The following is an 18,329-nucleotide window of genomic DNA, read 5'->3' as shown; positions in this document are numbered from 1 at the left end:
GGGAACAAATTTGTTCGGTAACTGCACCTGAACATACTTCTGGAATGAAATTATATCGTAAGGCGGGGGTCCACTGTAGTATCCTGTAGCACCAAATTTTCCTTTAGATCTTGGTGAATTTGCCTTAAAAAAATAACTTCACCTATATTTTCAATTTCTTGTGATTTTTATTGTAATGTAAAAGCACAGTCTACTTTTCTCCATTCACAATTGTCAGTTTTTTTTGCATTTGGATTGTTCATTATGTATGATATCTTTTTGTGTATTCAGTTAGGAGTTGCCAGTGCAGACAAGTTGGGTCAAGCCCTGGGCAACATTGGGAAGCTCCAAGATGATCAAGAACGTATAAAAAGACTGCGAAGGTCCCGGCAGCAAGAGGAGTTGGGGGGAGACGAAGCTGCCAATATGATCTATACAGACTCCTCTACGTTCCTTAAGGTAGGCTAAAAAGACAGTGAACTATTTTTAATATTGCAATTCACTTATGGGTTGCAAAAAATATTAAACATACAGGACAGAGTAATTGCTCTTTTATTATCTTATTGAAAATATTTAGTAATTTAATATTTTTTTAATGTTTCCTAACTTTTCATTTCTAAAACAGCCAGGTCTATAAAACAAAAATTCATAAAGCTGTTTTATCTACAACTCTTACACTGTTATTCAACATCTCTTCTCCAAAGAGATGGCCATGACTAAAAAGCCTCCATGTAACCCAGTCTAAGCATATGTCCCATTATGGCATCATGGGACTTATAGCATCTAAAATGCAACATTTATAAATGTATGAATGTTCAAAGAATTCACTACACCTTATAACCTACATGTCTAAGGTTATCCTCCAAGCATTGTATAAAGTAATATTCTCGAATGCTCAGATTTCCTCAACTTGTTTGACCTCCAGACATGATACATAATGTCTCATAGAATCACTACTATTAGAAATTGACACAAAATCAATATATACTTCCACATTCATTCTGAATGCACAAATGATTAACATATATTAAAAAAACTGCTAATGCTAAAAAAATATCACTCATGCAGGAGTAAAATATTTTATTTATACTAACTCAGTAGAACAGTATACAAGAGGACATTTTTGACAAAATTTGTCAATAACTTTAGTAAATAATTGTATTGCTGAACAAGATCCTTAAATTAATTACAATGGTATCATTTCAGATTACGTATATGAAAAGCTTCTGTTGTCAGTAATTTCTGTCTTGTACTGTAAATTATTATATGCTGTATTAATCTACTTTTTCTTCAACAGGGTACACAGTCTGCAAACCCACACAATGATTATTGTCAGCATTTTGTAGATACTGGACAGCGTCCACAAAATTTTATTAGAGATGTTGGTCTGGCAGACAGATTTGAAGAATATCCAAAGCTTCGAGAGCTAATCAAACTTAAGGTATGATACACATGTTACTGTTTAAGGCTGATACAACATTTTGAATATAATCTATGGAATGGGATCTGAATGCCATCAGGCAAGCTTTGAGTATGAATAAATACAGTTGACAAAAAAATTATATACCTCATGTGTTTTATTCATCAATTTGTTAGTACAATATTATATAGTACCTATAATCTAGGAATTACTTTAAACTAGTGGATGTGTCTTCAGTTTCATAAAATATTGTTTTGATTTTTGTTTTGTTTTGCATCATAATTGAAAACGTTTTTTTATAGTAACTTGTTTTTAAAATCTTTCATGAAGTCTCTTGAAACTCCAGAAAGTTATCAGTTAGACTTTTGCCATTTTTGAGCTTTAATTATCCCTTGGTGTATGGCAGAATCAGTGTCATGTAGTTAGATATACAGTGGACCCCTGCTTAACGATCACCTCCAAATGCGACCAATTATGTAAGTGTATTTATGTAAGTGCGTTTGTACGTGTATGTTTGGGGGTCTGAAATGGACTAATCTACTTCACAATATTCCTTATGGGAACAAATTCGGTCAGTACTGGTACCTGAACATACTTCTGGAATGAAAAAAGATCGTTAATCGGGGGTCCACTGTATTTTGAAAAAAAATCCCATTTAGCAAAATTGTTTTTACTTGGGTGGATTAACAGAGCAGCTTTCAAACAATTGTATTAACTTACTCTTCAAGTAGCCTGGTTTTCAAGAAAAAAGGGGTGCCTTGATGCTGGTGAAAGGCTCTACAGTCAAGACACTGGAGCTACTCTCCCCTTCCTCAGATCAAACCTGATTACCTCCCATTCCCTAGATATTGTATGACCTTTAAGTTCAGAGCTTCCCCACTAATAACTAATATAATAATTAGCCTCACTTTGTTAGTATTGTGCTGCCTGGCCTCATGCACAATGTTTGGGAACCACTGGATTGATAAATTGTTATGTAATCTCAACCTTGTTATTCACCTTGTAAATAATAGGCAACATTTTAACATCCTGAGAGCTCATGGATTTTAATTTTTCTGATTAATTTTCCACTAAAGGAGGATGACTCAAAAAGGAAAAACTCACCACTTTTCTAACAATAACTGTTTTTTCAGAAGTGCACAGACATCACAATTCAAATTACCTCCTGAAATGCAACATCCCCACCATCCTTCAGAATGCAGACACTATATACTACCTCCAGATCTCCACTCTAGCTAACAGGCTTCCCTGAATCACTTCATTGTTGTTACCCTGCTCACACTCCAACAGAATATCAGATCTTTAAAACCACTTGCTTCCATTCACTCTGATGTAACACTTATACACTCCTGCTGGATACTCAAGACCCTTCTAGATAAACCCTCCTTCACATCCTTCCTCAAACCTTAAATGGGATGATTCTTAACCCTCTTTGCTTCTATCCCAGATATATGCACCCTTTTGGTCATCCTGTCCTGCTTAATCTTCTCTGAATCCCCAAATCTGTGCCTTCTGAATCATACCCCCTGCAGAGTCTTGTAATTGCTAATAGAAGCTCCTTATTCTTTACATGATATTCACACTACTAGTTAGCTGGATTCAGGTTCTGGAGGTAGGTAGTACAGTGCCTGCACTCTGACTTAGGGGTGAGGATATTTGAAGTTTTGAACTGTAGTATCAGCACACATCTGGCAAGACTTTGATGGCTTCAGTGATGGGGAAAATGTTTCATATTTTTTGGGTCACCCTACTTTGGTGGGAGATGGCCAGTTTGTTGAATAGAAATATTGCTTTCAAGCATGAGAACTCTACAGCTTTCTACTCACCACAGTGTTAAATTTAAAGCCCATGCCTCACATTCATATAAAAACAAAAGGTTAGCACCACTGTACTTTGGTACATTCCACTTTTTACCTCCATGTATTCAATATACAATGACGGAGTGAGTGATAAAAGTATTTCTCCTTTTTCGGGTCACCCTGCCACTGTGGGAGATGGCCGCTGTGTTAAAAAAAAAATTACTTTCCTGCTTGTTTCTTAATAGCTCTTATTCTTATAATATTGTATTTCCTTTCCACATGGCCTGATCCGACATCAGGCCATGTGGTCGATGATCCCAGAACCATTAACAGGTAGACAGTACTTTATGTTCTGTATTGTATATTGAAATACATGTGTCTTTCCTTCTTTGGGTCATCCTGCCTTGGAAAATGACTAATGTTGTAAAAATAAACAAAAGTACAGCACATTATGGCAATCCTCTCCTTAAGAGTCCTTCGCTGGTAAAGGATTCTGTCTCCCAGGAATTGGATCAAGCCTGATTGCCACTCATTTTCCAGGTGCTGTATGACCCATAAGATTTTAGCAACTCTCCATAAATAGAATAATAATAATAATTCCATTCCTTCAGACTACTCACAGATTTCTCGTCTTTAGAAATTATTTACACCAAAATCTTTACACAATTTAATAATGTGCTTTCAGGAAATTAATATTTTTTATTCATTTATTATTATTTGTTCCAGTACACTTCACTTAATCTGTACTTCACTGAATAAAATATATTATTGACAAGTTTCTTATTTTCAGGATGATTTAATAGCAACAACTGCAACTCCACCCATGTATCTCCAAACTGACCTCCAAACATTTGACCTCCGTGAGTTGCCAACTAAATTTGATGTGATATTAGTGGAACCACCACTGGAGGAATATCAGCATACAGGTGTAAACAATGTGCAATTCTGGGATTGGCAGAAGATTATGGACTTGGATATTGCACAGGTAATTGTTTTAATTTTTTTCTAACACTGGCTATCTCCCAACAAGGTAGGGTGACCTGAAAAAGAAACATTTACACCATTATTCACTCTCACTGTCTTGCCAGAGGCATTCAGGTACTACAGTTTAGATGACTCTCCAACCTGCAAATATCCTCACCCATCTTTCAGAGTGTAGGCACTGTACTTCCCACCTCCAGGACTCAAGTCCGGCTAACCGGTTTTCTTGAATTGCTTCACAAAATGATACCTTGCTCACACTCCCAAAAACCATTTGACTCCATTCGCTCCTGTCTAACACACTGAGTTATTCATGCATATTTTTGATGACTTGAAAGCTATAACTCAGCCCTTACATAGAATATAAAACTAGAGAAATACTGCAGTAGGTCAACTGTCCCATGCTAGGCAGGTCTAATTCTCACTTATATGTTCCACTCCTCTACATCTTTATTACCAAATAAGTGCTTTACCCTATAAAAATATAAAAAATAAGAATAAAATGCTGCAGATGGCCTACTGGCTATGCTAGGCAGGTTTATGGAGAGGAGCATTGATTTATGCTTGCCACCACGAGATGGCTTTGGTTTGCTTTCCTTACTGTTGATAAAGACAGTTTTAGGACTTGTAGTTGGTTTTGTGCAAGTCAAGTAAATTTATGGGTATAACATGTTCAGTGCCTAGATAATAGGTTGGTAGACAGCAACCGCCCAGGGAGGTACTACTGTCCTGCCACGTGAGTGTAAAACGAAAGCCTGTAATTGTTTTACTTGATGGTAGGATTGCTGGTGTCTTTTTTCTGTCTCATAAATATGCAACACTTTCCTGTGTGTTTTTTGATAGTTATTATTCTTCTAATATTTAATTGCAATTTAAGAGGCCTGATCCGAGAATGGGCCGCAGGAGCCATGATCACCATAAATAATATTAAAATATTTAGCAGATAGCATGCATACTCCTGCCTCAGTGGGATATGGCCAGTTTGTTGAAAGAAGAACATCATGAATACTTTTCATATTGATGAAATAAAATTAGATAGTTATGTACATGTCCCTTCAAGCCATATTGTTGAAGGTTTTTAATACAACACATAGATCTCAACATTATTGCTGTCAATAAAGTTGTACAGGAACAGGTTGTTTGATTTTGAAGTGAGAATAACTAGAGCAGCTGGTATATTGTGATATTCAAGGTTAAATTTTTTTACGACAAATTTTCAGGTTGCCGCACCACGTAGCTTTATTTTCTTATGGTGTGGATCTTCAGAAGGGCTGGATCTGGGTCGTCAGTGTCTTCGTAAGTGGGGATTTCGGCGTTGTGAAGACATATGCTGGATACGCACCAACATTAACAATCCAGGACATTTGAAAAATCTTGAGCCAAAAGCTGTATTTCAGCGAACTAAGGTATTACAGCAACATTGTATTGTAAATTAGCCTAGTTTTAGGATTTATTATGCAATAGATGCATTTTCCTATTATCTACCAAGCCCCATGGTTACTGAAGAAAGACAAATACTGTATAAGTGATACAGTGGACCCTCGGCCAACGAAGGCATCGTCTAACGATAAATTCGTCCAACGAAGCGTTTGAGCGTAAAAATTTTGGCCCGACCAACGATGAAAAACTCAACCAACATGATTCATCCCGAACCTGTCTGTCCAGCCTGAGCGCCTCAGCTGCCAGGGTGGACGGTTCCACACATGTATTCAATAAATTTTGTATTATTCCATTGTTTTTAGTGCTTGTAACTGCTAAATAAGCCACCATGGGCCCAAAGAAAGCTTCTAGTGCCAACCCTGTGGTAAAAAGGGTGAGAAATACTATCGTACCACGGTCAGCTGCTGCTGCACCACCGTCAGCTATACTACTCGAAGATGTGGAGAGTGTTTTTGGTGTGGCTTAACGAGAAACAATTAACTCCAGAGGGTTAGCCACCCAGGATAACCCAAGAAAGTCATTGCATCATCGAGGACTGTCTAACTTATTTCCATTGGGGTCCTTAATCTTGTTCCCCAGGATGCGACCCACACCAGAAAAAAATGCCTGGAACTAGTACTTTTATTGGTGAATTTAAGGCCAGCAAAGGTTGGTTTGAGAGATTTAAGAATTGTAGTGGCATACACAGTGTAATAAGGCATGATAAAGCTGAAAAATTCCAACCCCAACAAGTGTTCAGTTGTGATGAAACAGGCCTGTTCTGGAAGACAATGCCAAACAGGACCTACATTACTCAGGAGGATTACCAAAACTGTTGTCCAGAGGGCTGAGGAAGGGTTGTTGAGGTGGTTCGGACATGTAGAGAGAATGGAGCGAAACAGAGTGACTTGAAGAGTGTATCAGTCTGTAGTGGAAGGAAGGCGGGGTAGGGGTCGGCCTAGGAAAGGTTGGAGGGAGGGGGTAAAGGAGGTTTTGTGTGCGAGGGGCTTGGACTTCCAGCAGGCATGCGTGAGCGTGTTTGATAGGAGTGAATGGAGACAAATGGTTTTTAATACTTGACGTGCTGTTGGAGTGTGAGCAAAGTAACATTTATGAGGGGTTCAGGGAAACCAGCAGGCCGGACTTGAGTCCTGGAGATGGGAAGTACAGTGCCTGCACTCTGAAGGAGAGGTGTTAATGTTGCAGTTTAAACTGTAGTGTAAAGCACCCTTCTGGCAAGACAGTGATGGAGTGAATGATGGTGAAAGTTTTTCTTTTTCGAGCCACCCTGCCTTGGTGGGAATCGGCCAGTGTGGTAATAAATAAATAATAAATAAATCATTTTAACATTTATTTATGTAGTTATTGTGCATGTCTCATAGTTTTCTTTGCAGGGAAATGTATATTTCATGAAAAAAAAAAAATTTAATACTTTTGGCTGTCTGGAACGGATTAATTGGAAAATTAATTCGACTAACGATAAATTCGCCTAAAGATAAGCTCTCTGGAGCGGGTTATTATCGTTGGTCAAGGGTCCACTGTAATTCAGTTCTCTCTTGAAAAATTAAAATTGAAATGCTCTCAGAGTCTATTAATGTATGGTATACATAGCCTTTTGAACAAGGTACTTAGTACCATTGTAAACTCAGCTTCCAGATGAAAATAATCGAGAATAAACAGGTGTCCATGCACAGCAAATTCATGGGAACATCACTTCTCAGTTATGACCTAACTAGCATGTGTAGTAACCTTAGCTAGTACAACCAATAGTATAAAGAATAAAGAACACACATAGGAGACTGAAACTTATGATGATGCTTTGGTTCAACAATTAGTTACTGGTCCAAGTCGGACTGATAAGTCATAAATTTTATTCTCCTATATACTGGTCATTTGTGTAACCAGTAGTATCATACAATCCCCCAACCCCAGTTTCTGCCCCCAAGGGTTAAAGAAAGATCAACCAGAAATAACATACTTCTAATATATTTACATACCCTGCGTGAAGGCTTTCTCAGCCCTGTAACAACTTCAGTCAGTATTACTAAGGCTAGCTCCTCCTCAGGAAAATTAATGAATAGAAAAAGAATAAAAACTGACAAACATAAACACTTTATTATTTAGAAAATATAAAATATAAAATACTTAAATATGAAATATTTATCCTACTTTAAAGAAAGATGAAAAATGAAAAATATAAATGATATCTGAATTCAACACTAATATATACAAGTAAACTGGGGTGTCTGGTTGATGTTGACACCGTCTTGTAGAAAGTGTAGCTGTTACTGATGATGTGGGGGTGGGGGGGTCAAAGGTGTTGGTGACAACCCAATGGCTAGTTCTTCACAGAGTCTAGCCTTGAATAGTCAGTCCAGATGACAGGAACTCGGGTTCTTTACCACTGCAAAGATGAGGGGTAGTGTCCTGTACAATTAATCAGGTAGGTAGATTCAACACGTGACGTCTCTGGACGTTAGTCCGTCTCCTTCAATACTTCTCGTTGGTTGGCAGGTGACCCAATCTGTCATTCCAAGCTGGAAAGAGAGACAGGTTACCCACTGCTTAAGAAATCACTCTCCATGATACCATAAAGACGTGGTGATTATTAAAACATCTAACAGAGATCAAGGCTGAAAGGACTAAGTTTATTATTGGTCAAAAGTGAAGCTTTCAGCCAATAAGTCCACTAGAATAGGAGCAGGCTTGTACTTACTGGGAGCTGTGAGTCGAGTGATTACCGTTTGGTCGGAGCCCCCCATGTCACCTTTTGGGGGGGAAGGGGGGGATAGCGGGAGCTAGACTTACTCTACCTTAACAAGCAGCCAGCAATCAAACTATCGCTACCATATTCTCGCTCGCTATTCCTATCTGTTGAACTTTTCCCTCACACTCCCCCATACCAAGACTTATAGTCAAGGAGTATAAGAAGAATAGGCGAGGAAAAAGTTCTAACATGTGGAAGTCGCATAAGGCAACAAATCTACTGACTGTCACGACTTAACCAGTCAGAGAAATAATTGGAGGAACCATTGATATACACAATATGGAACTTAAAAGCTTGGAGTGCCAATGTCCACCTCAAGAGACGACTGTTGGTTCCCTTAAAAGTTTCTAGGTATATCAGAGGTTTGTGATCGGTCTCTAAAATGAATTCTTCTCCCAGTAAATAAAATTTAAGCTTGGAGATACCCCACACAAGGGTCAAACATTCCTTTTCTATGGTGGAGTATCTAGTTTCTGCAGGAAGGAGTTTCCGGCTTAGGAAGTATACAGGGAAGGGAGTACCATCATGGTATTGTAGTAACACCGCACCTAAGCCAGTATTGGAGGCATCAGTTTTTAAACAAAATGTTTTATTAATATCTGGAATCTTAAGTATAGGGTCTTTCGAGAAGATACAGTGGACCCCCGGTTAACGATATTTTTTCACTCCAGAAGTATGTTCAGGTGCCAGTACTGACCGAATTTGTTCCCATAAGGAATATTGTGAAGTAGATTAGTCCATTTCAGACCCCCAAACATACACGTACAAACGCACTTACATAATTGGTCGCATTCGGAGGTGATCGTTATGCGGGGGTCCACTGTATTTTTAATCTCATTAAACTTTTCCCGAGCTACGTTGGAAAGTTCAAGAGGTTCCTTCACAGACTTTTTAAGGAAGTCGGATAGTATGCCTGTGAGATCAGTAAGGTTCGAGATAAACTGTGCATAAAAATTTACAGAACCAAGAAAGGTATGCATGAGCTTCTTGGTTTTGGGGAATTTAAATTCTAATAAAGCTTTGATCTTACTGGGGAGAGGCTGTAAAGAGTTATTAGAAAGGATCAGTCTGAGATATTTAATCTTGTTATACCCAAGGAAGCATTTCTTCGGCTTGGCAGTGAGGCCATGTGAGCGTAACCTATGTAAAACTGATGTTAATGTTTGGATATGCTTGCCCCATGTGGATGTCATTACGTAAATGTTATCAAAATAAACTGAAACATTTGGCATATTACCCAAGACCTTTCTCATCAGTCTCACGTAGGTAGCACAGGCAGTTACCAAACCGAAGGGCATAGTTCTATACTGCATCAGTCCTTGATGGGTAGGAAGAGCAGTGTACTGCTTAGAAGAAGGGTCTAACATTACTTGATGATATGCCTGCGCAATATCAATCTCTGAAAAGAAGGAAGCGTAATAAAATTTGTGTAGATCGCTATCTATTAAGGGCATAGGCTCAGCATCCCACAGAGTTATAGCATTAAGGCCTCTGAAGTCAGTAGCAAGTCTATATGAATTATCCTCCTTCTTAACCATGACTACTGGTGAGCAATATGCAGATACTGAAGGTTCAATGATCTTTAGTTTTAATAATTTGTCTACCTCTCGGTCAAATGCATCCCTAAGGTGAACTGGAACTGGGTATAATTTCCGTTTGATAGGATTGTCTGTGACTTAGTCAATCTTATGGACTACCGTGGAGGTAACACCTGGAATATCAGTAAAAACGTCTGAGAAGTTACTCACACATTGAAGTAATTCATGTTTCTTATGGTCATCCAAAGACTCATTAATATTAATGTTTGGTGCACCCAAGTGGTCAAGAGTCACCAAGTCATGTAGTTCTCTGTCATAGTCTATGTTAGAGGTGTCATTTACACACTCCTTACACTCCTCAGTTGTCTTATCAAGTTCGTGTGGAAAAACTAAGTCAAAGTCATTCAAATAGTTAACCGAATTTCTTCGGTAATATTTCTTAAGGATGTTGAAAGGTGAAAACCCCAAAGAGTCACTGGGAACTTCCCTCATGGCAAACAAAGCACAGGGTAGGTAACGATGCCACTCCTTAGGTATAAGGGAGCAAAGTTTCCTTAAAATGGACTTGAGAACCGAATGCTGGCAGTCAATCCTCCCATAACAGCTGGGATGATAGAGTGTGGTGAAGAGAGGCTTCACTCCCAGAAGTTGGTAGAGATGTTGCATTAAGTCAGATGTGAATTGTGTCCCACAGTCAGAAAAAATCTCTCTAGGAATGCCAACTCTGGAGAAGATGGACAAAAGGGCTTCAGCCACCTCTGTAGTAGTTATGGTCTTTAAGGGTATGGCTTCAGGGAAACTCGAAGCATAATCAACTAATGTTAATATATATCTATGTCCCCAGATGAAAGTGGAGATAAAGGACCAACGATGTCAATAGCTACTCTTTCGAACGGTACCGTAAAGATTGGCATTTTGACCATAGGTACTCGCCTGGTACCTCGGGAGAATGACAGTTGGCAAACTTTACACGATCTACAATAGGGAGTGACATCTGAGGACATTTTGGGCCAAAAATAGGTTTCCCTAATTTTATTTAAGGTTTTACGATGCGAGAAATGTCTGGCCACTGGTAGGTCATGAGCCATTTTAAGAACAGTCTCTCTGCATTGACTTGGAACTACTAAGATGGAATAGTCTATCTCATCTGAATTTAATATGAATACTGATTTATACAATAAATGGGATTAAATCTGGAGTATCTGAGAGAGTTAGAGCAAAGGAAGGGGTAGCAGTAATGTTGAATGATCAGTTATGGAAGGAGAAAAGAGAATATGAATGTGTAAATGCAAGAATTATGTGGATTAAAGTAAAGGTTGGATGCGAGAAGTGGGTCATAATAAGCGTGTATGCACCTGGAGAAGAGAGGAATGCAGAGGAGAGAGAGAGATTTTGGGAGATGTTAAGTGAATGTATAGGAACCTTTGAACCAAGTGAGAGAGTAATTGTGGTAGGGGACCTGAATGCTAAAGTAGGAGAAACTTTTAGAGAGGGTGTGGTAGGTAAGTTTGGGGTGCCAGGTGTAAATGATAATGGGAGCCCTTTGATTGAACTTTGTATAGAAAGGGGTTTAGTTATAGGTAATACATATTTTAAGAAAAAGAGGATAAATAAGTATACAAGATATGATGTAGGGCAAAATGACAGTAGTTTGTTGGATTATGTATTGGTAGATAAAAGACTGTTGAGTAGACTTCAGGATGTACATGTTTATAGAGGGGCCACAGATATATCAGATCACTTTCTAGTTGTAGCTACACTAAGAGTAAAAGGTAGATGGGATACAAGGAGAATAGAAGCATCAGGGAAGAGAGAGGTGAAGGTTTATAAACTAAAAGAGGAGGCAGTTAGAGTAAGATATAAACAGCTATTGGAGGATAGATGGGCTAATGAGAGCATAGGCAATGGGGTCGAAGCGGTATGGGGTAGGTTTAAAAATGTAGTGTTAGAGTGTTCAGCAGAAGTTTGTGGTTACAGGAAAGTGGGTGCGGGAGGGAAGAGGAGTGATTGGTGGAATGATGATGTGAAGAGAGTAGTAAGGGAGAAAAAGTTAGCATATGAGAAGTTTTTACAAAGTAGAAGTGATGCAAGGAGGGAAGAGTATATGGAGAAAAAGAGAGAGGTTAAGAGAGTGGTGAAGCAATGTAAAAAGAGAGCAAATGAGAGAGTGGGTGAGATGTTATCAACAAATTTTGTTGAAAATAAGAAAAAGTTTTGGAGTGAGATTAACAAGTTAAGAAAGCCTAGAGAACAAATGGATTTGTCAGTTAAAAATAGGAGAGGAGAGTTATTAAATGGAGAGTTAGAGGTATTGGGAAGATGGAGGGAATATTTTGAGGAATTGTTAAATGTTGATGAAGATAGGGAAGCTGTGATTTCGTGTATAGGGCAAGGAGGAACAACATCTTGTAGGAGTGAGGAAGAGCCAGTTGTGAGTGTGGGGGAAGTTCGTGAGGCAGTAGGTAAAATGAAAGGGGGTAAGGCAGCCGGGATTGATGGGATAAAGATAGAAATGTTAAAAGCAGGTGGGGATATAGTTTTGGAGTGGTTGGTGCAATTATTTAATAAATGTATGGAAGAGGGTAAGGTACCTAGGGATTGGCAGAGAGCATGCATAGTTCCTGTGTATAAAGGCAAAAGGGATAAAAGAGAGTGCAAAAATTATAGGGGGATAAGTCTGTTGAGTATACCTGGCAAAGTGTATGGTAGAGTTATTATTGAAAGAATTAAGAGTAAGACGGAGAATAGGATAGCAGATGAACACGGAGGCTTTAGGAAAGGTAGGGGGTGTGTGGACCAGGTGTTTACAGTGAAATATATAAGTGAACAGTATTTAGATAAAGCTAAAGAGGTCTTTGTGGCATTTATGGATTTGGAAAAGGCATGTGACAGGGTGGATAGGGGGGCAGTGTGGCAGATGTTGCAGGTGTATGGTGTAGGAGGTAGGTTACTGAAAGCAGTGAAGAGTTTTTACGAGGATAGTGAGGCTCAAGTTAGAGTATGTAGGAAAGAGGGAAATTATTTCCCAGTAAAAGTAGGCCTTAGACAAGGATGTGTGATGTCACCGTGGTTGTTTAATATATTTATAGATGGGGTTGTAAGAGAAGTAAATGCGAGGGTCTTGGCAAGAGGTGTGGAGTTAAAAGATAAAGAATCACGCATAAAGTGGGAGTTGTCACAGTTGCTCTTTGCTGATGATACTGTGCTCTTGGGAGATTCTGAAGAGAAGTTGCAGAGATTGGTGGATGAATTTGGTAGGGTGTGCAAAAGAAGAAAATTGAAAGTGAATACAGGAAAGAGTAAGGTTATGAGGATAACAAAAAGATTAGGTAATGAAAGATTGGATATCAGATTGGAGGGAGAGTATGGAGGAGGTGAATGTATTCAGATATTTGGGAGTGGACATGTCAGTGGATGGGTCTATGAAAGATGAGGTGAATCATAGAATTGATGAGGGGAAAAGGGTGAGTGGTGCACTTAGGAGTCTGTGGAGACAAAGAACTTTGTCCTTGGAGGCAAAGAGGGGAATGTATGAGAGTATAGTTTTACCAACGCTCTTATATGGGTGTGAAGCATGGGTGATGAATGTTGCAGCGAGGAGAAGGCTGGAGGCAGTGGAGATGTCATGCCTGAGAGCAATGTGTGGTGTGAATATAATGCAGAGAATTCGTAGTTTGGAAGTTAGGAGGAGGTGCGGGATTACCAAAACTGTTGTCCAGAGGGCTGAGGAAGGGTTGTTGAGGTGGTTCGGACATGTGGAGAGAATGGAGTGAAACAGAATAACTTCAAGAGTGTATCAGTCTGTAGTGGAAGGAAGGCGGGGTAGGGGTCAGCCTAGGAAAGGTTGGAGGGAGGGGGTAAAGGAGGTTTTGTGTGCGAGGGGCTTGGACTTCCAGCAGGCATGCGTGAGCGTGTTTGATAGGAGTGAATGGAGACAAATGGTTTTTAATACTTGACGTGCTGTTGGAGTGTGAGCAAAGTAACATTTATGAAGGGGTTCAGGGAAACCGGCAGGCCGGACTTGAGTCCTGGAGATGGGAAGTACAGTGCCTGCACTCTGAAGGAGGGGTGTTAATATTGCAGTTTAAAAACTGTAGTGTAAAGCACCCTTCTGGCAAGACAATGATGGAGTGAATGATGGTGAAAGTTTTTCTTTTTCGGGCCACCCTGCCTTGGTGGGAATCGGCCAGTGTGATAATAAAATAATAAATAATTTATACAAGATACCTTTTATATATTCAAATTTATATGAAAAGTTTTTCCTTTTGATAACTTGATTTTGTCTAGCTGCATTATGGCAATTCTGAAGAGAAGGGCAATTACATTGTAAATTGATAAAGGAGTCCTTCGATATATATAAAGGCTGAAAGCCAGGGAAAATCAAAGGATGGACAGTAGGAGAAGCCTGGGCTTTGGTCTGAGCTCTAGTCAAGACATTTATAGTATCGGAGGTGATATCTTCACTTTCATCTAACAAGTGAACCGGTGATTCTACTATCTTGTTTTCGAGAGTAGTATCACTGGTTTCTAACCCTACATGAATATTCCGAGACATTGTCTCATCTGTACTTTCGAGGGGCTTCTCTGACTCTACAGGAAGAGGATCTGAAAAGCTTATGTCTATCTTTGGTGATGAAAGGTCAACCTCAGAAGGAAGAATGGCACCTTTTACATTACCTATTAGTACAGAGCAAGAAGTGATGGGAGCTAGTACAGCTTCAGACCAACCTGTGAACCATTTAGACCTAATGTAACAACGGATGGTAGGAAAAGTGTCCGTATGGCCCAAGTAGTCTGAAAGTATAGCAGAGGAATGAGTTTCTTTAAGATTAGGGAGCAGCTTATCAGAAATGACTATACATGTGCATCCAATGTCTCGTAAAATGGTAGATACATTAAGTCCATTAACTGTTCCTGAACAGAAGGGTGCTTGGTCATTACAGTCTTTAACCCTTTGAGGGTTTTCGTCGTACTAGTACGTCTTACGCGTAGGGGTTTTTGACGTACTAGTACTCATAAATTCTAGCGACCTCAAATCTAGTGGGAGAAAGCTGGTAGGCCTTCATATGAAAGAATGGGTCTATGTGGTCAGTGTGCACAGTCTAAAAAAAATCCTGCAGCACACAGTGCATAATGAGAAAAAAAAAACTTTTTCCATTTTTTTTTAATAAATCAGCGACTTTGCAGTGTATTTTCGTATGGTATTTATTGTTGTATTCTAGTTTTCTTGGTCTCATTTTATAGAATGGAAGACATATTACTGAAATTGAGATGATTTTGACTGGTTTTACAATGAAAGGTGCCTTGAAATTGAGCTCAAAGTAGCAGAAATGTTCGATTTTTACCAAACTTCAAAAGTAAACAAATCGTGCCAAGCGTGCAATACATGTCAACTGGTGAGTGTAATATTCTTTCACAAGTGCACCAATAATATTTATACCATTTTTTACACTAATGCAGTAGTCTGCATAACAGTAAATCTTATATTTTTTGTGAGAATAAAAATTCAAAGTGGAAAGCAAAAGAATATAAGAGGGGCCTTGAGACGTGACTAATGACTAGAGGAAATGACATTTTAGTGCCAGGAATGTCTTTCTTGTTTATTCTGGACCCTATTCCGAAATTGGCATCTTTTGAAATTTGTGTGAAATTGGCAAAATTGCTAAATTCTGACCACTGTACTGGATAGTTGAATTTATAAATGGGTGGTTTCTTGTACCCATTCGATAGAAAAAATGGAGTTCTAGCGAAATATTCATGTTTTTTGTCGACTAGTACAGTGAAATTGGCCGAAAATGGGGCTCAAAGTGGGCAAAATCGCCGATCCGTAAACATCGCCGAGACCGCTAACTTTGCGAGAGCATAATTCCGTAAGTTTTCTATCAAATTTCAAACTTTTGGTGTAGTTATGATCGGGAAAAGATTCTCTATCTTTTCATAAGAGAAAATAATTTTTTTTTTTTTTTAAATTTGGCCGACCCTGAGAACGAGTTTCGGAGAGGGCCTGTCGACCCTCAAAGGGTTAAAACATCTTCCAACTTTTTGGACCTTCTTAGAAGGACAGTCGGGACGTTTATGTCCCTTAACACCACACAAATGACAAACAGGAATAAAAGAAGTCATTTTACTTTCCACTAGAGGCTTTAATTTCTTAAGATCTGGTGAACCCTTGCCCTTAGGGTTCGATCCCTTTAGGTCTTTATAGGAATTGTGAGCCTCAGCATATAAGTCAGCGGCCTCAGCAACTTCATCAGCTTTAACCCTTTGATTGTTTCAGGCCCCTTTCTGAAACTGTCATTCTATGTCGCTCAATTTTTAAAAAAAAAAAAAATTATTTTTTCTTATGAAATGATAGAGAATCTTTTCCCGATGGTAATGACACCAAAAGTTCGAAATTTGGTCGAAAACTCATGGAATTATGCTCCCGCGAAGTTAGCGGTCTCGGCGACATATGCGTATCTGCGATTTCGCCGACTTTGAGCCCTATTTTCAGCCAATTCCATTCTTCCAGTTGACCAAACTCATAGCTATTTCTTTAGAACTCCATTTTATCTATCAGCTGAGTACAAGAAACCTCCCATTTACTAATTTGGACTACCCAATATGGTGGTCAGAAATTGGCAATTTGGCCAATTTCACGCAAACTAAAAAAGATGCCAATTTCAAAATAGGGTCCAGAATAAACAAGGTTGACATTCATGGCACTAAAATAACATATGCTCTGTTCATTAGTCACATCTCTAGGCCCCTCTTATATTATTATTGCTTTCTATTTTGATTTTTTATTCATTCAAAAAAATATAAAATTTACTGTTATGCATACTACTGCATTATTGTAAAAATGGTATAAATAATATCAGGGCACTAGTGAAAGAATATTAGACTCCCCAGTTGACGTGTATTGGACGTGTGGTGTGATTTATTTACTCCTGAACATTGGTAAAAATCGAACATTTCCGCTACGTTGAGCTCAGTTTCAAGGTTGTTTTCATCGTCAAAGTAATGAAAATCATCTCTATTTCTGTAATATGTTTTCCATTTTATCACCTAAGACCATGAAAGCGCGAATACAACGATAAATACTATACGAAAATACACCTCAAAGTCGGCATTTTATTCCAAAAAAACGATCAGAGTTTTTTTTTTCTCATTACACAATGTGTACTGCAGGATTTTTTTTATGTGGTGCACACTGACCACACAGACACATTCTCTCACATGTGGGCCAACCAGCTTTCTCCCGCTTGATTTGAAGCCGCTAGAATTATTGAGTATATATACGTCAGAAACACTGGCTCGTAAGACGTATTTATACGTCGAAAACAGTCAAAGGGTTAATCAGGTTACGTTCTCTAATGAATGTTCGTATCTGGTGAGGAAGAGCTGTCAGGAACTGGTCAGCAACCATAAAGTCTCTAAGAGATTCATAACTGTGATCAATTCCTGAACTCTCTATCCAAAAGTCGAACAAACGAAAGAGTGTTACCTGTAACTGCTGAAAGTTTTGGCCAGGCTGTAAGGTGGCATACCTGAAATCTTTCCTATAAGAATTTGTGGTTTTTTGATATGCTTTAAGGATTGCCTTCTTCAGTAGGTTATAATTACATATGATATCCTGCGACAAAGTTGCATAGATATTCAAAGTTGTACCAGAAAATAACATTCCTAACCTGGTAGCCCAGGTGTCAGCAGGCCATTCACAGAGGGTAGCGGTATTTTCAAACCTGATAATGTATGAAGTTATGTCTTTCCCCTCTGTGAAGGGAGGCAAATTAGGTGTTGGAATATGTGCACTAGCTGCACGTTGTTCCATTACTCCTTCCTCTAATTGCTGTTGTGAGAAAGTCAACTATTTATTCTCTAATTCAAGGCGAGACTTCTCAAGCTCTCGATCTTTTTCTCTCTCTCTTAACTCATGTTCTCTAGCTATTTCCTCACGTTCTCTAGCTCTTTCCTCACGATCAAGTCTATCACGCTCTTTTTTGTCTTCTCGCTCACTTTCTAACTGTCTTTCTTGGCTTTCTCTTTCAATTCTCTCTCTCCTTTTTCTCCTGTCTTTCAAGGTTCTCTCTCTCCTTTCTTTCTATTTCCTGGATCTTAGCACTAATGAAAGCTTCTAAATTTTTCCCTGTTATTCCTAAATTACTTCCAGCATTCATCCAAAACTGGTATTCCTCCATACTTGCAAGAATAACTTAAACTACCAGGGGAAAATGAAACGGATATCAAAGAAAACGGAGGGTTCAATTCCTGCTCTGCTCAAACTGTAAGTAAACCAGAGGGCTCGATCCCTGCTTCGATTAAACAATATATATTAATGAAAACGAAGGGTTCTATGCCGGCTTTGAGCAAACAGTAAGTAGAATGGGGTCCCTTGACCATCCAATCTTCTCACCAACAAATCAAGAGTGTCCTACGACAGTTCC

General features: G+C 38.9%; 1 protein-coding gene across 2 annotated transcripts in view; it reads left to right on the top strand.

Annotated features, from left to right (window-relative positions):
* Mettl14 (methyltransferase like 14) overlaps positions 1 to 18,329 on the top strand; it is a 38,765-nt gene that overhangs the window by 4,771 nt on the left and 15,665 nt on the right. Inside the window, exons 3-6 of one of the 2 annotated variants that reach the window (XM_070098918.1) lie at positions 271 to 438; positions 1,277 to 1,420; positions 3,989 to 4,183; positions 5,400 to 5,585. In XM_070098918.1, the coding sequence (XP_069955019.1) occupies positions 271 to 438; positions 1,277 to 1,420; positions 3,989 to 4,183; positions 5,400 to 5,585 (693 nt within the window). The remainder of the gene's footprint in view (positions 1 to 270; positions 439 to 1,276; positions 1,421 to 3,988; positions 4,184 to 5,399; positions 5,586 to 18,329) is intronic. The other variant, XM_070098919.1, reaches the window with a different exon arrangement.

The sequence above is a fragment of the Cherax quadricarinatus genome, chromosome 65 (genome assembly GCF_038502225.1).
Source record: "Cherax quadricarinatus isolate ZL_2023a chromosome 65, ASM3850222v1, whole genome shotgun sequence".
Lineage (NCBI taxonomy): Eukaryota > Metazoa > Arthropoda > Malacostraca > Decapoda > Parastacidae > Cherax > Cherax quadricarinatus.
This window is presented reverse-complemented; position numbering and strand designations above follow the sequence as displayed.